Below are 21,984 nucleotides of genomic sequence, written 5' to 3'. Positions count from 1 at the left end.
CTTTGGGACCATATCCCTTTTAATGAATGAGATACTAAAGACGCCTTCTCAACTTCTTGCAATCTATAATGGATTCAACATTGTATTCCTCATGCCCAGTCAATAGAATACCGAGGCACGAAAGTAATTTTGTGGGTATGCCTGTCAAGGTGCAGCCTTATCGGAACTGCAGGAACAATGACGATTCTTCAGGCCTTTAAGAGCTCATGTACCCATCTGGCTAAGTGATTAAAGAGTGGTAGATCCGCTCCACAAAGAGTTAAAGAGTGGTATACCATGGCCGGATTTGCTGGGATGTCAGCATTGAAGTCGTCACATGCTGTGCTCCTCATTTAGTAGTTTGTTGAACATTGCAGTATTGATCTGATTATCTGTATTTTATATGAAATATCTTTGTAGACTGTGTGCATAGTTGTGTTCACCACCTGCCCTAAACCTCCCTATTGAATCCCTCTAACCAAGGTGTGTTCATGTGGGTATATAATTCTAGGTCCTTACATAGATTCTTGATTCAGTACCAATGTCTGACTCTATTGTTTTCACAAACACTCAGAAAGGGGAGGCTAATCCCAGGGGTGCCCTGCACTGGCTAGGTCTGTGACTTGCCAATGGTGTGGGAAAGCTAGTCTCACTCTAGCGGGGTTCAATATGTGTATGAATATGAAAGAACACATATACTTACATCCAGGGTCCCAAGCGATAATGACATCGCCCAAGGTCTGTAAGGCCATTAGCACATGGTGTAGTTGCAATACATGTTTTGTAGTTTTGTGCTAAATTTATATATTGTGCTTTGAGAGTGAGTAAAGTAAATAGACAAACTGAAATAGTAAATTAAATATGGTTTATTTTATACTATTTAAATAACATGGTTGTCTTCATAAGTGAAGCATTTTAATTGTACTTGGTTGAACTGGAATAGGTTCAACATGAGCATGTATAAGGTGTCATGTAAAATAAGTAAACAGTTTCTCTCTAAGAAAGTGAAATCATTTTCCAATGTTTTACCTTTCTCTTCCGTGTGTTAAATAGCATATTGCAGCAAAAAAAGTCCTGCCAGAGAGAAATTGTCTTCTTGAAACAAAACCTTGCCTGGAATTTGCATTGTTGTTTCCCTGTCTGCTTCCGAAGGCAGAATGTTCAGAATGCAGTCAATACCTGTAGTTATAGACTGCACTGTAAACATTCTGATTGGCTGAGAGGAGGACAATAACGATTTCCATGTGCCAAAATACAGTATTGCCTGTACCTGTGGTCAATATGAGATCTTAGGTGACAGCACTCTGATGTATGGGCTTGAGCAAAGCCTGTGGACAGAAGTCTGTTTTTGCTCCTTCAGGGCGTGGGTACACCTACTGTTGCTGCTCTTGTATAAAAGGCCCAACAACCTGTTTTGCGCTCCTTTTTGGCCCATAGGCATTTTGTGGGCTTTGTTTGCAGCCCCTGCTTCTGGCGTTCTCTTGCACCACGCCCTCCCCTCCTGTGGTTGGACCCCTCCACCTGAAAACCCTGTCTCGTAGGCCCATTTTATACCACAACCGGCTTAGCTCCTGTACGCGTGGGTGCAGCTACTATAAGGTAAGGCCCAGCGACCTCTTTTGCGTTCCTTTCTGGTGCAGCAGTATTTTGTGGGCTATGTTTGCAGCCCCTACGTGCAGCACCCTCTCGCTCCACGCCCCACCCTCCTCCTGCCCTCCCTCCCTGTGTTTGCCCCCTGCCACCAGGAAGCTCTCCTTCAGTGGTCGAGCCTGGGCAGCCTCTGCCCGGGTGGCCTACGGCTAAGGGCAACAAATCAAAAACGTTAGCTCCTGAAGAAGCAGCTCCACTCCATGGTTGCCCGTGTTTGCCTTGGAAGCCTGCCAAAGTCAACCAGCGGCAACTAATAAGGTAAGTGGGTGGGGAGTATAGCCATTACTGTACTTCACTAAAACCCCATCACTATTAGCTATTGTAATATACCTACAGACATTTAACGTAATTGAACAAAGTAGTCATATTTAGCAAGTAGCCTAATTTGTATGAGTTAATCATTTTTCGCTTTTAGCATAATTGTGTGAGGTAGTCACATTTTACATTTAGCCTAATTGCGTGAGGTAGTCCTGTTTCACATTTAGCCTAACTTTGTGAGGTAGTCACATTTTGCATTTAGCCTAATTGTGTGAGATGGTCATTTTTCGCATTTAGCCTAATTTTGCGAGGTAGTCATATTTGGCATTTAGCCTAATGGTGCGAGGTAGTCATTTTACGCATTTACTGCCTCATCATGAGTTTGGCGGTAACCCTTAAATGCGGCGGTAATGCCAAATCACGGGTCCAGCAGGATTTACCCCCAGCTCGGAGTCGAGGGGAGAACCGATAAGAAACGGAACTGTGTTGAATGAAAGTTGCAAGTTAAGGAAAGTTCTAAGTACTGTGAAGGTCGCAGGGGAAAGCCAACTGAAAGGGTCCGGCACCACGTGGGTGTATGGCGAGAGACTCTAGTTGGTTGCCCATTTTTGTTGAAACTACCAATACCAGAAGGCCGTGCAAGGGCCATGAGAAGAGTGACCAAGTGGTCATACAGAGGTCTAGAAAAATCCGCTGTACAGTTGAAAGTCTTTGCCCAGGAAGTAACAGAAAGCTAAGGGAAACGCATCCTGCATGGTGAGAGAACATTTTGGCAGAGTGAAACCGACGATAAAAAGGGGCAAAGCCTAAAGTCCCGATGAACAGTGTGTTAACAAAAGTAACCCATGACAGAGGGATGAGCAAAGTGAACTGTTTAAAAAGACATTAAGAATTTTGAATACCACATGTGAAATTTTGCTGAGAAAAGGGATAGTCAACCAGACAGAGGGAAGAAAACATTCGGAAAGGATCTGAGCCTGGAAAAGGGGGATCCAGGGGTGAAAAGCCATCACCCACCAGAAAAGGACATAGTGAACCCAACGGAGGAAGGCAAACATTCGAGAAGGGTCTGAGCCCAGAACAGGGGGATCCAAGGGTGAAAAACTATCAGTCCACGAGATATAAATGCAACGGAAGAGATTTTTTCAATACAGTCCAGGTTGAACCCGATTGAGGGAGGCTCATATTCGAGAAGGGCCTGAGCCCGGAAGAGGGGGAACCAGTGATAAAGAAACATCATCCAAAGAAGGAAGCAAACAATAGAGAAGAGTCTGAGCCCGGAAGAGGGGGACCCAGGGTGAAGAAGCACCACCATGAGTATAATCAAGAAAGAACTTGTTTTGTTGTATCAGACCCTCGGAACCATAAGATACATAACTACCGAAGGTCCTGATACTGTTAGAAACTCTTTGTGCATGTGAGCCCAGAAGAGGGGGATCCAGGGGTGAAAGGTCCTCACCCAACGTACTGCCATATTATCTGATTATGATGCATTCACGTTTTCACTGAAACACTTTGCTATGAATCTGTGAACACAAGGCACACTGTGCATGGACCCGGGTCAAAATAAAAGTAACTGAATTGTTTCTTTATAGCGTTTGTTTCCATCATTCACAGTACCAGTGTTAATTTTATTCATTGTAATGGTACACATTTGTGAATAGTGTACATCTGAGTTGCCACTTATTGTAATTGCACCTGTGACCTGTGAAAACGGATCTCCACCGCACACACCTAACCCACTGAGCTATCTATTTGTTCTGTAAGTGGGCATGTGCTGTGTAGGTGTGGGTGACCGTTGACCAGCCATCTGTTCCTAATGATGATCATGGTAGGGAGGTGCTGCAAGTACCAATTCCATGAGCATGATGTGCAGCTTCCTTGAATAACTAGGACTGATGAAGTGTGATTGTCTCCTGTTTGTAGCTCTGAAAAGAGCATGAACAGTAAGTGCAACTGCAGCACAATCATCACACATTTCCAACATCAAGAGCATCTGAAGTGCCAGCTCCCCTCAATTACAAAGAGCAGGTGCAGATTTAGAGGTCCTTGAAGACTGCATCAAACTCACCTCTGACTTGGTTTGATAGGCAAGCAGTGGCTACTTTACATTACAATTGGACACAGTATGGTGTAGGGTAGTATCTGATTGAATGGAATGCTGTCTATTAAATTATAGGCGCTAAGAACAATACTTTATAATAAACTAGCAAATGATTAGAATTTAAAAGAAACATTAATAACATAATTCACCAGTCACTCTTCTCTAAGAAAAATATGCTGTGTAAAGTAACCAGCGCGGAAGAGAAGCAAGATCTGCTCCCAGACATACAATCAAAGTAAACATTGTCTTTATTATTTATTCTGTATATATATGAACTCAACATTGGTCTATATATGCTGACAGTACATATTTCCCTGAGGCTGTTGCACAAAAAGTGTGTATATATATGAGAAGGATCTGGGCGAGCTTAGTTATGGCATGACTCACTCTTTTATTCAATTTACCATACTAGTAACAGTAAATGTGATAATACAGCAATTGAATGCAATACAATACATCCAAAATGTGGCACAGGAAAACATAAGTCATACATTACAATCAACAGTAGCTATCAACACGATCTACAAAATGTAACTCATATCAATGTGGAGCGGTCCCTTTGCATTATCTTGGGGCTGTGCTCCAGTCCTCACTCTCTGGTGGTCAGATACGCATCTCTACATGACATGCCTTTCCCACTCCTCTGGTGGCAATCTCCTCCTCTCCACAGTCCTAGCCTCTTTCCTGCTCTACGATACTTCAATTCACCAGCCCAGCTCTCGGGAAGGGCCACTGGGAAGGCAGCCCTTGTGTAGCGTTTGTACTGAATAGCTTCTGTCAGGTTAGCCAGAGGGTTTGTGCACTTTTCTGGGAGTGCTCAGTGCAGTGGCAGGGATGCTTTGTGGTTTTAGGGTCCATTAGGGATGTCTTTAAATAGGTCAGCTGCCATTTTGAAATCATTACATGTGATTTCAGGCTGGGTGTGGGGATAGAACTGTTTCTGACGCCTCTGCTCTCTGTGGAGGGTTTCTTCTCTTTGACTTATGATTTTGCTATCTCATATACCAGCAGGTCAGTGTGTGTTTGTGTGTGTTTGTGTGTGTGCATGTTGGAACTCCTTTTGGGTGTGATGAGGTTGTACAAACCTTTCTTATGCCCTCTGCATTAAGTGGGTGTTTCTTCCATTGACGTTATTGATGGGTTTGGGTACTGGAGACTCTGTTACCCTCATGGTAGCATCTGTGTGACAAACATTAATTTTCCTCTATTCAAAGCTCCTTTTGGTTTGGGGAAAGTGGTGGAGTCCTTTCTGTGTGTCTGATTGTTGTACTGCAAAGGACTGCACTTTTGTACTGCAAAGGACTGCACTTCTTTCCAACTCGCTAAGTGTTAAATGGGAGGGGTGTGTTGACCTTCCATGACTGCCTCTCCTGTAGGTTGGCCTTGCACTGCACATCGTCTTCCGACACCTGGATTTGTAACTGTGTTTCTCAGATCTGTTCCAGGACTTCCGTGGGCAAGAGAAGAGCATTATGGGAGATGAAGTCCTTCTGTGTTTCATTTGCCCTCAGCGTCCGTGTAACTTGGCCTTGGGACATGCTCCATAACATCTTAGCTGGTTTTTAGGACCTAATTAGTGCTTAACAATTTGCTTGTTTTTTAGGACCAGATTAGGTTTTCCTGTAGTCTAGTTTCTTCTGAATCCATAATTCTTTTTTCCACATTCACTCTGGGTTTTCCCTCTGTGAGAAAGGGGATTTATGAGAGATGACATTCTTGCTTATCTCACAATGAATATGGGGATTTGCTTCGAGAAATGGTTTTAAGGGTGGCAGCCTGGTTTGTGGACCTCGGTGGGCGGGGGGGGGGGGGTTCTCATGGTATTAATGGGTACCTCGGGATAACACGTCTTTGTGAAGTTGACCGCAAAGTCACTTTCATACACCATTTATATAGCAGATATCACAGATTGAATGTCTCTTATCCCACTCATGGCAAAGTCGGTTGTGTCCCATTGATCTCGGTGTGCAGAAAGCTGACATAAATCATGCTGCAACATTTGTTCTGCGGTCAAGTGTAAGGTAATGATGTACCCACTGATCCCCCTTCCCCTTGTGCCTCTTCTCATTTCCGTTCCTTTCAGCTCCTTGCCCCACTACACTGGAACTCTCTACCTCTCTCTATCCGCTCCATCCCCACCTACTCCTCGTTCCGCTCCTCTTTGAAATCTCTTGTTCTCCATTCCCTGCCCTGCCATCCCTCATTACCTCCCTTTACTTCCTTCTCACTTCCCTCATTTATCCCCCTACTTACCTCTCACTACCCCCTCCATTTCCTCTCACCCTTCCTCCTCTCCCCTGTAACTTCATTTTTATTCGCCCTGATTCCCTACATCTATCCCCCTTTCTCCTCCCCCATCCTTTTCTTGTCTTTTGACCTAGGTAAATTGGTCTACATACTGTTTTATTGGTGTGTCTCATGTTTGTAATGTGCTTCCATTTTTATTATATTCTATGTACTCTTGTTGTTAAAATGTAAAGCACTTTGGAGTAAAGCGCTATATAAACACAATAAATACAAATACAAATAGAATTCCAAGTGTATGAGTTATTCTCAGAAGTACCCTTGCAATGCTCTGAGACTATAGCAGTGTTAGCATTCTAACAGAAGTACATTATCAGTACAAAACAGGTCCAGCTCTGCTCTGTCATATATGTATGACTCGAGTGATATGAGGGCAGCCTGTTTGGGCTTTTTCAGGTGTTGTTAGCACTGGCAGGAGACACCGTCCATTTTCGATATAGTAGTCCTAGCTGGATAATTTTGCAGACCGGGATTGTGTCTAACACTGCACAGTAAGGCTATTTTCAAAAAATGGGTGTGAGTCCATTGCTGTGGTATTTTGCTGTGGTATTTTCATCTTTGCTAACTATTAGGTGTTCCAGGTGACATAGGGCATTTTCAATAGTCTAGTGCAGGCTAATTCAGTTCAATAATAACATGGGCCATTTGTCTGACCATGCATGTCATAACTTGGCAGACTTTCATGAATTGAAAAACCTGAGACACAAACCCTCGTTTTATTTCTGTTAACAGGAAAAGACAGTGGGCGGCTGTGGCTGAGGGGAGGTGTGCGTCGCGGGGAGGGGCTGGCCCAGGGGGAGCCTGTTTTCGGATTAGGAACTATAGGTCCAGTGTGAGGTGGGCCAGAGAACCGCCTGCCACCTGGGCCTTGTGGGAATAAAAAAGCCATGCAAGAGCACAGTCGGGCGGGTACACTTGTGGCAAATATCGAGCAAACTTTGTGGAATGTACCTGCTGCTAATTCTTGTAGGTAAAGTTTGTGTCAAGACCTCCAAGTGAGCTGAGCAGATAAGGGGGTAGGGCTGGGGGGGGTATACATTGGGGGACAGTATCCAGAGGCAAAGAAGGTACAATTTAGAAGGATCAGGGACCTAAACTCGGGCTCTAGTTGGCAACTGGAAATCCTGATTTAGCACTGGAGAAGGGGGGATTGGCCGAGGGGTTTACATAATTTGTGTACAAGGCTATACCGCTATAGAAAACGCATGCGTACCCATTCGCACTATACATCACAGCATAGGCTCACAGGGAGCACCATATATTTAAGTTGAGACAAATAAGGAGAGACGTGCATAAGCAGAAGGGATGAAAGAACCAACTCTAGGAGCACAAGACAGAGACTAGGAATTGGAATTGTGTGGTCATGGGTGCAAGCTTTCGTCTAGCCAGGTGTTTTGGACTACCACTCCCATGAGCGCTCCCCATGGACTGTACTTCCCCATGGAATATACTGGCTGGGTCTGATTCGATTTGAAGTCCAAAACATCCAGAGAGCCAAAGGTTGCAGCGCCCCAGTCCCTCCCCCCACCCACCTAGGCTCATGATCATCACTCACTACAAAATAATTGACAGATCATTTTACTCTGTGGTTTGTGTCTGCAGGAAAGCCTTCGTTAAGAGGGTTATAAAGTTTGTGAGATTTGTGGATAAGCCACGAATGGTGGGTGGACACCCAATCTTTTTGGGACGAGCTTTGCTCAGGCCATGAAAGCCTTTTGACATGGGAAGTGGTCAAATGTTTACGTGAACTGAGCTTCTGAAGTGAGACACCAAACTGAAGGATTTATACCCTGAACTGCTTTTCTTTTTCTTAATTATCTTCTGTTTTCTTCTTTTCTCTTGTTTTATGCTTTGCTGATATATGTCATTTAATACGTACTGCTATTGAAATTTTGTGAAAAGTCGAGTTCTTTGACTAAAACACAATAAATGAATTCAAAAAGCAATAAATAAAAAATGCAAAGTCCCCAAGGATCTCTTCTGTCCCCCCCAGATTTTATGGATCTCCTACGCCCCTGACTATTTGTGTAAATCAACCACCCTTACACTTACCACATATATGCAGATTAACTGCTTTCAGCATCCAGTCTAATAGTATAGCTAAGCCTTATTGTCCTTGCAGTGCCCGGAAACAGCTACTATATAACCTCTGCATCACACCAATGAGAAGGATTAATTGAGATTGGTAATGCATCAAACCTAACAGACTGATGGGAGCAGGAATTGTTACACACCACAGATGTATTGATTGGGGGTGGGGAGTGTGCTGCACCGGGGTGGAAGGCGGGGGATGAGAGAGGTGTCTCACCTGGAAGGGCGGTTGGAGACCAGAAATGTATCTCACCTTGATAGAGTGCCGAAGATAGGTACAGGGGAGGGAGAACACGTAAATGGACTGCCGAGGGTGTGAAATGCATCACACATAAAGGAAGAAGTTTAGGGGCAGAAACTGTGCCACACACGGATTGACCTCTAGGGACAGGGAAAACATCCCTCCTGGGGGAATTTGTGGGGATGGTAATTGGTTTTCACTAGAATGAACCGCAGGGGGAGGGATATAGGTCACAGGTAGTCAGAATGTCAGTGTGGGAAATGTATTTCCACTAACTCACCCCTCTGCATACGCCTTCTCAAACTCTGAACAAAAAGCAAACCACACCTCTACAGCACCACAAACTGCACGCACTTCCAACACCCCTAAAGCAAAACAAACCATACACAATCTCACCCCAACACCACATGATGCCTACCAACTGAAAACGCACCTACGCTCAGTGACCGGTATTTCTGAACGGAAGCTGCCAAGAGCACATCACAGCTCTCTTGCTTTTCTCCTGCTCAGTCCTACTAACAGGCATGCCACCCTCCTTGCATTACAGATCCGGCAGAGTGCCAAGAGACCACACAGGTCGTAGTAGTGCGCACTACAAGAACCTTTCACATTACATAACATTTCTGCACTGAGCAATGTACATGCTGGGCCAGGATGGAGTGGGGGAGGGCTGGCTGACAGATGGGCAGCTGGAAGGGTGCTTTAAAAATAGTAGGCCTCGTTAGAGACAGTGGGAAAAAGGATGGCTTTCTCCAAGAGCCAAATGGAGGCCACAATTTTGAGTCAGTGTAACACATTTTTACTAGTCTGTTCATGTTCTACTAGCTGCCACTGGTGATCACTTAAAGGTGATTCATGACAGCACCCTTTAATTGATCTTGAAATGTGTATGTTTCCATTTATTACTTTTTTTGGCATTTCATTGTACTTGTTACAGTAGGCAGTACGCAGTGAGTAGTAGAGGGAAGCATTTAGATAAATATATTGTCATATAACAAAATATAGCAATAATAGCGCTTTCGGGTTGTGGGATTCAATGCCACTTGATGTTTCATGTTTCATTCGCCGTCCTGTGGTAGAATTTATGTGGTCTTATAAGCAGGGCAGCTGCTGAGAGCTGAAGTCCAGTCTTCTGTCCCCACTTTCCGTGTCTATAATGCCTCACGTGGAGAAATGTTTTCCTTAACTTAGCCTTTAACTTTTTTAACCCCCAACATGATATCCCTTTCCCTCCTCCCCCCAACTGTGAGTTGCATCCGAAGTATCTCATGTTGGATATGTTTCCATTTATTTGCTTGCATTACCCTTTCTTGTTATGGAGACCACCTTTTTCTGAATATGGCATTCTTGTCCCTTATGTGCATGGTTCTGCATGGGGCATAGTGAATGTGGCTGCATATTTTGAGCTATTTCTTGGTTTCCTTGTAGTGTGTGTATGAAACTGGTGGTGGTGGTGAATGTTCAATGTGAATACTCCATGTAATGGTTTTGGTGTGATGGCAGTATGCCAAATAGAAAGGGGAGCATTTAGTGGCTGTGTGTATTTTGATTTTGTATGCAAATTCAGCTAATACAAGGCAGTCTACTCAATTATCCTGGAGGTCATTGACTTAGCATTGGATATATTGGTCCAATGTTTAATTCTCTCAGTTCCCCTGTCAGTCTCTAAGTAATGGGTTTGGAAGCGGTCATGATTGATGGATAGCAACAATGTAGAGGATTTCCAAAAGTGGCCAGCAATGCTTGTTGGTTAGTCAGTGATTATGCGAGTTGGGAGGCTGTGAAAATGAAAGCTATGCTCTTGCATGTTTTAAGCTATGGTCTTGGCCATGGCAAGGGGTTTTACTTTGGAAGAGGTGGGTCCTCTTGGTTAATATTTCTACTACTATAAATATGCAAATTTTATATGATAGAGGAAATTCAATAATGCAATCCTTGGCTACAGCGTGTTATACAGGCAGAGTTGGAAGCCCTTTGGAAGAGATCAAGTCATCTTGACATTAATCTCTAACAGACTGAAAAGTTAAAGCGCTATTTTCTGTACAGAGGGATGCATGCAAGGTCACCAAATGTGCTTTTGGAGGAGATGTATTGTTGTTTAAATGCCTATGTGGCCTTCTCAGGTGTGATTGAACCCAGCATGTTTGCATTTTTGGAACTACAAGCCCTGTTTGCATTGCATTCTAAGTCGCAAGAGATACACCGACAAGTGATGTAGTGACTGCTCTCACAACTTCACGTCAATTTCAGTACAGAAAATCCCAGGACTGCTGGTGTGCAGAGCGGTGTGGCATGAACCCTTATTTTGCTCAGGGCATGAACCCTTATTTTGCTCAGTGAGCAGAGGAGTGCAATGCATACTGCAGTAGAGCAGAGGACACAGAGCAGTGTGGTGTGGGGTGCCTAACGCGAGGATAAGTGACCAGGTCAGGTGCCTGACCCTGTCACAAGGTATGTAGTGGACTCTGCAATCAAGGAAAGCTTGCCTACCAGAGTCCTTGGTGCCAGAGGTATTTGCTGCAAGGAGACGGGACACGGCGGGGGTTGCAGAGTCCTCCTACAAGTTCCCGCCTCCTCTCCAAACCAATGACCTAGCCTCTGAAGCCCTCAAACTCCTTTGTCTTCTCAACAAACCTAGTCATTAACTATATATGAGATCAGTGGGTAATATTAGTTAAAGAAATCCGTATATACATCTGCAGGGCATCTTTTTAAAACATGAGGATCCTGGTCCATTGTCATACCTTACTGGGGGATCCACTTTCTCAGTGTGGACCTCCCAGTGACGTACTTGCCAAGACCTTAAGGAGCTGACAAGGAGCATTGTGAAGAGCCATTCCGCACAAGCCTCTCTATTATAAACGAAAGAAAACAGGGTTCATTTTGTTTGTGCTGGAGTGGTACATAAAGCCATCAAACCAAGGTGGGTTCCAAAGGAATGCATTGTAAATGCCATCTGCAAAGCATTACTTGCACGCGACATTACATCTTTTACAAGATGCAGAATAAAAGTAAGGAGTACATCGATTTCACCTGTTTTTGCTCTTTACTGTTACACTCTGTTTTGCAGAAGTAGAACATTGCATGCAGGGGATCCAACGCTACATAAGTGCTATTGTTGTCAGAATACTGAACACAATGAGCATTTATTATAAAGTAAGCCCCAATGGGTTTTACCAAGTGTTGCGAGAGTCTTTACAGCCCCAAATGGTTTTGGTGTACTTATTTTAAAGGAATTGATTAAAGTTATTAACCAAATAATATTTTACCTTTCAGATTATTCCCTTTTGGAAAGTGTGAATTCTTCCTTGGTTTCAGCGATATATCAGAAGTTAAAGAATTTGAGAACAAACATTGAATCACAGGTAAGAGACTAAAGCATAGGAGAATTGTGTTTAAGATAATGCCCCATGCCTCAGAGTGGTGCCTGAATAGTTTTGGAATGTTCAGGTGCGTGTGCAATTTACCTGATATGTATTTAGCCAATTATCCAAGGAGATTGCAGTCAACTTAGTGACATTTTACTGGATTCGTCAGGCAGAGGACACGGGAAAATGCAGGGCTAGAGATGCTGAATGGTATCAGAAGTGTAGATGCCACAGCTGGGATGTGTTTGCTCCTCTTAGTAGGCAGATAGTGCAGAGCCGGATCCCAGGGATAAAAACAGAAGAGGAGCTGGAACTACAGTCCAATGCAGAGAAAACAAACAGGCGCAAAGTGATGCTAAAATTGAACCGTTTGTGCACCATAGTAACTGCGTGTTTCTCTATTACATTATTTTTTTTATTTTTTTTATTTTATATTTATAAAGCGCTCACACAGCCCGCAGGCATCGAGGCGCTGTTACAGGAATTGTTTGTTTTTCTTAGTTGCGTATTTTTTGTTTGGTTGTCTTAGTTACGTATTTATAACGCGCTTAAACACACAGAGGTTTCTAAGCGCGGACCCGAGGATCGAACCTGTTGTTGCTTCGTGTCGTCTTGCTTCCAAGACGCGCACGCTGCCGCTGAGCTATGAAGCATTAAGATGGACTAGGTCCAAACAATGGGGCACATTTGCATACAAACTGTGACAAATTAAATTAAATAATAGAGCATGTTCACCATATCATTTTTAGAGAAATTGCTGAACTGAAAGAAGCACAACTGCCATTTCTCACTGTAACTGTAACAAAAGTAACATATCTTAGCTAGAGCCAAATGGCATAGAGGGGCAAAGTGGAAACGAGATGGTAAATCATGGCAAGCATTGTGGTTATACAAGGAGATTACAATTTTATATAGAATGAGTATGCTGCCTTTTCTGTGTGGCTTGTTTAAATAAGGGGAAGCGAAGAGGAACCTGTGGGCAGCAGGAACAAGTGGAATTAATGGAACTGACAGAAAGTCTCCTAGTTCCTTCCACCTGATGTGTTCCGTGCCCCGTGACTCACACTTGACCTTCACCTGCCAATGAGCTTACTAAATACCCCCACTAAAGTCATTCATCCTCTTTCTCCATTGATGTGCACCTATCACCACAGCTGATCGACATCTCTCCACTGAACTGCACCATCATGGACATCGTTGATCCTCCACCTAAGTGCAAACTCCACACCTGAACTATTCCTTCTCCTACAACGGGACATTCACTAAACTGCATGCAATTGGTGTTCTCGTGGACAAAAATGAATGCCTAAACATCATGTGCCCAAAAAAAAACTGGACAAAGCATTTTGGCATCATGTTAATTTTAAGCATTCCATACTCTACAAGACCTAACCCGCTTATGAGCTGAAGAAATATTCTTGGAAATCCATTTATCAGGATGCGATTTGAGTATCTCAATTTACCTTCCTTTATTTCAACGTCAGCATATCCCTTGCCTGCAGTAAATTCTAAAGTTCCTTAAATCCATACTGGATAGCTTGATACATCTGAAGGTTGTGTCCCACAAGCAAAAAGCCAGGCGCTCGTTGATTTTAATACCTGGTGCTCCTTATACGCAGGCAATAAAACAAGCATTTCTGAAGATTTGTTTTTCAAGGATTTCGCTTAAGTGTTTTAGTTCGGATCCAGTTAGTAAGAGTCAGGCACTAGATAACCCAGACCTAGATATTGTCTGAAGACCTTGAAAGCTTTAGCATGACTTGAGAATACAGCAAACCTTTTACTTTTAAAAAAAATAAAAAAATAAAAACAAATATATTACATGGCCACAGTAGTGGCCATGTAGTTATGGTTAAGATGGTGTTTCCATAGGAAGAGCACTTTTTGGGTGGCTCATAACTTCGCTCCCCCTGGACGAATCCTCACCAAACTTTGCAAAAAAAGTATATGGCCTACTCTGAAGTTGCAAAGTTTGGTGAGGATTCGTCCAGGGGGGGAAAAGTTATAGGGGGGGTCCCAAAACTTTTTTTTTTCCCATAGACTGAATGGGAAAAAACTTTGCGCACGGCTACAGCCCGAACCGCTGGACGGATTTACACCAAATTTGCGGCAGGAGCGGCGGCCTGGTCCCGAAATCGTGCTTTTGCAAATTTGGTGTAAATCCGTCCAGTAGTTTTTTTTTAAAAATGACCAAAATGACCAAAATGTAAGGCAAAAAAATTAGTGATATCTGTGTTCGCTTCGCGGACGGACTTCCCTGTTCGCTCCGCGGACAGCACCCCGATTGGCCTATGGCCTTGCGTCATGTCCGCGGACATGCGACGTGTTCGCTGATTGGACGGCGAGGGGCGTGGAGTGCGTCATATTTTCTGTGGCGCCTGCCATCTTGGATAAAGAATTGTATTTAGTGCCGTGTGTTGGTGTGTAAGAGTGTTTGGGGAGGGTGGGGGAGTATGAGATAGGTTCAATGTTTTGTTTTTTTATGTGCTAGGCGTTTTTGTTGCGTTCGATTTGTCCGCGGAGAACACGGCTGTTCTGACATTTTGTAAATAAACTAAATGGTGGGGTGTTTAGAGGACGGAGTATGTGTCATTTTTGTTCGCAGGGAAGTTAAAATGAGCTATGAACACTCGCGGTGTACTAAATTGTTCGTAAATACACAAACTGGGGGTGTCCTCAGGATGCTGTCCGTATTGTAATCTGTCTAGTTCAATGTGTTCTAAGAACACTCGGGGTGTCCCGAAATGGTTGCAATTACACAAAATGGGGGTGTTCTGAGAACGTTGTTTGTATTGTTCGTTGTCAGGGTGAAAGTGTTTTAAGACCACTCCTTTTGTCCGCTAATAGTACAATTTCCTATGGGGGTCAACTGACTTTTTGTCCACTAAAGAAACGATAAATCCGGCTGGTGTGCGCCGACATTATGTGATAATCCTACGACTGGCGCTATTGACCTAGCTGACTTGCTTTTGCAACACTAAATCATATCTCCCGCCCCTAAGCCTGATATTATCAAAGCATTCATATTCCCCACCTCTCTCTGTGACGTTACAGGGTGCGTCATCAAACGCGCCCAGTCCTCTGCAGTCCTAAGTGACTTTACACAGAACCGGGAAGACAACACATATTATGTCACAACACAGCGCGCCACAATTCGGAATATGAAACAGTGATTTAAAAGCAAACAGCAAGATTGTAAATTTTGTAAAGTACATTTATTTGACATCAAATGTTTAGAGAATATTCAGCAATTTGCATTTGTCTTTGTTGTCGATCCGCAAAAGTTCATGTTGAGGCACGGGATGTTCCTCTGCGGTACAGAGGGTGTTAGATCAGCTAACAATTCAGTGCGCTACAATTCGGAATATGAAACTGTGGTTTAAAAGTAAACAGCAGGATTGTACATTTGGTAAAGTACATTTATTTCACATGAAATGTTTAGTGAATATTCAGTGATTTGCTATTGTCTCTGCTGTCGATCAGCAAAAGTTTATTTTGAGCCACACGTTGTCCCTTTGCGGTAGATAGGCCGTTGGTTTATGATAAAAGCAGTAAATGGTCGCTCTGATAATCGGAAGGTTGCTCCAACAACGAGCCATTAGACCACCCTATTGGTTGATATGTTGTTTGTAGCCGGTAGTACTGCGTAAGGGCATATTGGTCCTTTGCGATTGTCCCATAAAATGGTGAGGGTCATGAAGTTGCATATTTGGACCTGCACCTGGGTTGAAGACCCCATCCACTGGAGTCTGTAAATCGTGACATAGGCAAAATGGGGCCACATACCTGTTTGAAAAAACATAAATTAGTCTCACCAGCCGATCTTCATTAAAAATCATCATTTTATTTATTAGGGCGTGAAACTATTTGCTATCGAAGATAGTGCAACGGAGTATGTTAATAATAAAATAATAATATTTTCCCATTCATATATTTTTCCATTCATATAGCGCTAAGAACCGTGATTATCTTCATGCACAGAAAGGATTGCTCTCTTTCAAGCCTGTGTCTTCCGCTATGTATATGTTTCATATGATGTGACTTGACCCTAAGTCTACAAATATAGTACCTTTTCAATTTTTACTTCCTGACTGTTACTGAAGAAAACTATGTGGCTTCAACATGTCAGTAAAGGATAAAAAGGGAGAGCCAGCCATGTGATGTCATCAGTGATGTCATCAATGACATTTGTGATGTCATCTTTGATGTCCTGGGTATTAGTGTTAGCAGTGCACAGTGGCGCGAGTTATGGTTGCTTATGTTACCATAACTGCTGAATTTCAGGGGTTTTTCAGTTTTACTTTGAACCATAATGTCCCTTTAACAAAGTTTTTTCACTGAATATATATATACATATTGTAACGCTCACCTGACTCCCACGGAGGCGCTGGTCTAGTCTGGGTTGCTGTGGCCTCTTCAAGCGTGATGCGCAGAACTCGGAACACCGACTGAACAGGACCCTCAAATCTTGCTTGTCTGGCCCGTAGGAATATCCTTCTGCAGATGAGAAAGGGGATTAACAGTCTGCAGAATAGTGTGCTTGCTCCCCCCTTACCCCCTTCGTTCTTCTCTAACTTCTTCCGAAATCCCCGGTTGAAGCTCACCTTATGGTTTGAAAGGATGAACTCTCCATCCTGCTTCTGGTGCAGGGGCGCGTGTTTGTCCAGTTACTTCACTGGTTTTCAGAATGGCGCTGGCAAAATCCACTTGACTTTTCTGAGCGGAACGCCGTAAGTATGAAGATTACAAAAGTTCAAGTGTTGAGCCTCCTTTTCTGTTGCCTTCCTAACCTGTGATCTGTCCTTTATTTCAGGTGCACAATGAAGGCGATGCGTTGAGGGATTGAATTGCCGATGGTAAACTCAGGTGAGTTAGCGATGGGGGTGATCCCTCTTAATGTCTTTATATTCCTCCAGTAATGTCTTTTGTCCTTTCCCCATAGGGGCCGGGGTGCGGTACCTGCCAACGAAGCGGCGCCGACCCGAAATGAGGAATGATCCATCAACAGAAGACCGGTAAGTGTTATGGCGGAAAATTAGGCTTTCCTCATATGTTCCTTCTGCTCACCTTTTGTCTCTTCTTCTCTCCCCTAGGCGCAGAGATGTGGCGACCGGTGCAGACAGTCGCGGTGGAGCCAGAAGAACTCCCGAGGACAGGTGAGTGAAGCGAGGCGCTGCAGCGAGCAACGCAGTGCTTTTAAATGAAAGTCTTTTCTCAGGAACGCTGGCGTGAAGGTTCCAGATGCAGGTAAGAAGTTTGATAAAATTCTTGGTTTTCTCTTCTCTTCTTTCCTTACAGGTGTTCCAGGATCGAGGCGGGCGTGGCTGGAGACCTGATGCAGGAGCAGACACAGTGAGCGTTCAGCTGCTTGGATGCAGAACAACACGAAGCGTGAGCTACTGTCTGGGCGTGGCTTAAATAGCCCCCAAAGTAGTTCCAGGTAAGTATCCTTCCCTGGCCACGCCCGAGTGGCAAAATAGTCCCAATGAAGAAATAGTCCCTTTCAGGTCTCAGGGAGGCCTGAATCTTGCACCATGGTCTGCATCAGGTAAGCGCACAAAACACCTTCCTTTATGAGCCTGGTGCCTATGGCGCCAGGACTGATGTCCAAAATGAGCCTGGCGCCAACGGCACCAGGACCGAGTCCAAAGAGCCCCTATAAGGGGCCACTGGGCTTTTACCCGGGGGCATGATGTCTGCTCCCGGGGGTGCTGGGCCTGGCCTGGTGTTCCGGGGGTAGGCATCATGACACATATATATGTGTATATATATATATATATATATATATATATATATATATATATATATATATATATATATATATATATATATATATATATATATATATATATATATATATATATATATAACACATGATTAAAACACTTCATGAAGAAGAGTTTACAAAATTCCCAAAAGACTTCCTCGTTACAAACTCATGATAGACTACCATAATATCCTTACAATCAATACTCAGTTCATACTAAATGGTAGTGGCCATTTCAGTCATTAATCATCAGACCTAGGCACAATCACACAATTCATTAAGGGTACTAATCTTTCTATATGGCCTAAAAATGTTGAAATGACACTGGGCCTCATTACGAGGTCGGCGGTAAGGGGTTAACGGTAACGGTAAGGGTGCTGTTGCCGTTAACCCCTTACCGCTGCATTACGAGGTCCCTTAGCAGGAGCCGCTAAAGGACCAGGGAGCTAATAACGGGCCCGCTATTAGCAGGCCCGTTATTAGCTCCTTCCCCATTCCCATTGAGCCATATGGGGGCTCGAATGGGAATGGGGAATGGTTCTCAGAATGGGGATTTACTGAGTGATCCAAGGTTGGAATGACCCTGTAAGTACGCATTCCTAGAACCTGGACCCGGTATGCGGTAAGGGGGTAGCAATGGTGCCAATAGCACCATGGCTACCTCCTACCTCATAATGAGGCCCACTGACAATTATGAACAAAAGATTCCCTCCCATCCCAAACAATTAATAAATCCCATCACCGCCATGACAATAGATTTAGAGCAGCATAAAAGGCAACAAACCCAAAAGGCTATAACATCAATAAAGGTGTTCGAGTCTATAAGCTTATTAAAGCAAGTCATTTGTTTGCCGTGGAGTGCGGTGCAATAAACCAAAATATGTTTCATATTCTCAAGTTCATTAATTTTCAAAATATACATTTAGCCATCTCTGGGGGAATCGTTCCATATCTAACCAATAATTGTTTCGTATGGTGCAGATTACACCTGAATCTTATAAAGGAGACTTGAACATATCTATTCGGATAGATGGACAAATAGGGTGGCAGTACTCTTCCTTTTTTATGCTACAAACTAAGATGAAAGAGAGATTCATATCTATGCATTCCCCCAAGGGTGAAAATCCAATTCATGTCTATGCAATGCTTGTTTTACTTTATCAGGGTTACTCATAAGGACACTTTTTGACGAATCAATCAACAACAATAAGTTAATACAGAATAACGAAAAGTTCTGCAGAAATTGACCCCCACCCTAACCATGATATCATTCAAGTCAGAGAATAGAGAATCCTGAATAGTGCAGATAATCTTGCGATAGAATGACAATAGTTTCCAACGAGCCGTGGTAACTAAAGATACTGTCCCAAGCTCATACCTAATGGCTGCAATCAGCACCTTGTTAGGAACCCTCAATGCCTTGCGCCAAATAAACCCTTCCAACAGGAGAAAAAAATCCTAAACACGCAGTTGCGAGACTTCAATACCATATAAAATCTTTGGTGCAACTTTACCTTCGTAAACATTTTTAAAGTGGAATTAACAAAAACTTTCTGCAATTAGCATCAATTCTAGACATTTGCTTGGACATTAGCCCTGTTAGGCATCCATTCTCAAAACTGGGTTTTGTGGAGCTTCGAAGTAATTGGAAACCCAAGGTATACAAAACTGTCTGCCTGCCCCAATACGACAGGCACAATTCGCCATCGAAAGGTGGTCAATTTTTTTTAAGGGTACTTTGCATTACCTTCTTTTTCCCTGGATTGATTTTTTTTTATTTGTTTTTGCATAATCCACAGATGTGTCAATCAGTCATTGAAGTCCCTTCTGTCCACAGTCACAAAGCAAAAAATCATCAGTGAATTCCAACCAAGCAACATTCAGATGACCTAATTTAGGGGAAACAAAAGCAGCTGAATCAAGAAAATTACCAACATCCGATTCATGCAAATTTAAACCCCCCCATGGAGCTAAAATGCATGTCTGACACCGGAAAAAGTAGGGAGTGTGTGAGACAAAGATCCAGCTTGGTCCAGCTTCACTTGTATATTAGGGTGTTCATGGATGCCTAAATCAGGCGAAGGAGATCAACTTAAATGCCCCACTGTTTCAATTTGGCCCATAACAGTTGTGATGAATCTCAAGGTGTCGTCACTGCTTTAGATGATGGAGCCCTTTCCATGAGGCCACGGAGGTGAGGACCTTACTTGATATTCCTGCTGGGGGTGGTGCTCAGCTGGAGGATCTCATGGGGAGGGACGACCCCATTGGGAGTAGTGACCAGCTTGGGAGAACACAATATCCCTTTCCCACAAAACCCATACTTCTCCACATTCCCTGAAACCCCCATGCATTGTTATAATACATCCCAGGTAATAACTACTGGGATGAAGAAGAGGCTGCAAGTAATGATTACCAACACGAACGACAGTACGCGCTCTAGCCTTTGCAAGGACCCGATTGGCCCGCTGACATTCAAAGGCAGAGAGGAAACTGCAGGATGGCATCTTCGTTCTTGGTCCGGTGTGTACCACGAGAGACTTCATATACGCGGGGGACGGCCAGAGGGAGAAGTACATTGTGTCCCGGAGAGAGAACCACACTTGCAGAAGGTTCGCAGCACGGGAAACAGACTGGAGTGAAGGAAAGCTGATTGCCAGCAACTGGAGCAATGAGAGTGTGGAGCGTGGGTGCGGCAACAGCTGCATTTCTTACTGGGCATCTAACATAGATGCCCAGTAAACAATGTGATTAACAGAAAAAAATTATGATGTATTGTTAAATGGCTAGCCTGGAATTTTGGGGTAGCCAGTCCAGCCATTTCTTACTGTGCCATAACATTTTTACTGCCCATCTATGATAAAGCAAGCATGGTAAGTGTTATTACCTGACTAGAATGGCATTTTGGTGCAGCCAGTTTGGACAGGTTTTCAATTTGTGGTATGGCACTTGTAATGGCAAAGCCAACTGCAGTATGCTTTTAGGTTGGGATGCTGCCATGAATTGGCAGAACCAGTGTGGACATGTTTTTCTTTAGTATCATTACTGACATTGTGCGCAAAGCAAAGATGTGTGTGTTCTTATATGTCATTACTGGCATATATTGGTGCGTCCAGCATGGAAATGTATGGGCACAGCCAGCATGACAATGGGCGTCATTACGAGGTGGACGGTAAGGGTTAACGGGCACCGGTAAGGAGACCAGTACCGGTAAACCCTTACCACCCTATTCCGAGGTCCCTTAGCGGGAGCCGCTAAGGGACCAGGGAGCTAGCGGGCCCGTTATTAGCTCCATCCCCGTTCCCATTAAGCCCTATGGGGGCTCGAATGGGAATGGGGAATGGTTCTTGGAATGGGGATTTACCGGGTCCTCCAAGGTTGGAATGATCCGGTAAGTCCCTATTTCGAGAACCCGGACCCATAATGCGGTAAGGGGGTAACCATGGTGTAATAGCACCATGGCTACCTCCTACCTCGTAATGAGGCCCAATGTCTTTATACTGGCATATATTGTGGGCAAAGGCATCATGAAAATGCAGTGGGACATTCTTCTGTGCAATGTTAGTAACCTGCATCAATTAAATGTGTTCCTGAATTAGTCTACAAATCCATTTGGAAACTGCCTGGCTTTGTACCCAATGTTTCACTTAGTGTGCTGTACAATGCACCATTTTAACCAATTATTCAAAAAATGTGTTCATGGGAAATCCACCCCGAAACGTCTTTAGTTGGTTCGGGCTCCAGCACTAAACTCTGTCGCTGAGTGTTTTGAGGGAAATATTTACGACCCTCCAATTAAAAAATAACCAGCAGCCATTCACGAAGGGCACTGACTTTCTGTGTCAAATGAGGACTGATCTGGAGTGTTTGTTTCAGTAGTTTCCATCGTGATATGTTGTTTTTCCGTGTATCACCACCTATACATTAAGGGTGAGAGGCACAGCAGCACATTGCAGGATTTACAAAGCTTAGCAGAACGTGAATAAAAGCAGGATGTCTCACATGTGCCACGTGTTTTCCCCGGCGATGGTGTTCATTTAACTGCCCATCGAAACTCTGTTGTTTATCAAAACATACTGGATGTTTTGTCTTTTGTGTTGCAGGGAATCCCTGTTTTTTTTTCAAAACTATGTTTTCTTTTGTTACTAAGTTTTGAATTGTGCAGTGCATTGTTTATTCCATGCAGGGAGGGGGGGAGGGGCGGAGGCTGTGTGTGTGTGTG

General features: G+C 43.7%; 1 protein-coding gene across 2 annotated transcripts in view; it reads left to right on the top strand.

Moving 5' to 3' along the window:
• Window positions 1–21,984, top strand: part of LOC138577770 (disintegrin and metalloproteinase domain-containing protein 10-like) — a 680,452-nt gene that overhangs the window by 254,371 nt on the left and 404,097 nt on the right. For both annotated transcript variants that reach the window (XM_069649653.1, XM_069649654.1), the window contains one exon: window positions 11,904–11,992. In XM_069649653.1, coding sequence (XP_069505754.1) covers window positions 11,904–11,992 — 89 coding nt within the window. The remainder of the gene's footprint in view (window positions 1–11,903; window positions 11,993–21,984) is intronic.

The sequence above is a fragment of the Ambystoma mexicanum genome, chromosome 1p, assembly GCF_040938575.1.
Source record: "Ambystoma mexicanum isolate Mex_15411 chromosome 1p, UKY_AmexF1_1, whole genome shotgun sequence".
NCBI classification, from domain to species: domain Eukaryota; kingdom Metazoa; phylum Chordata; class Amphibia; order Caudata; family Ambystomatidae; genus Ambystoma; species Ambystoma mexicanum.
This window is presented reverse-complemented; position numbering and strand designations above follow the sequence as displayed.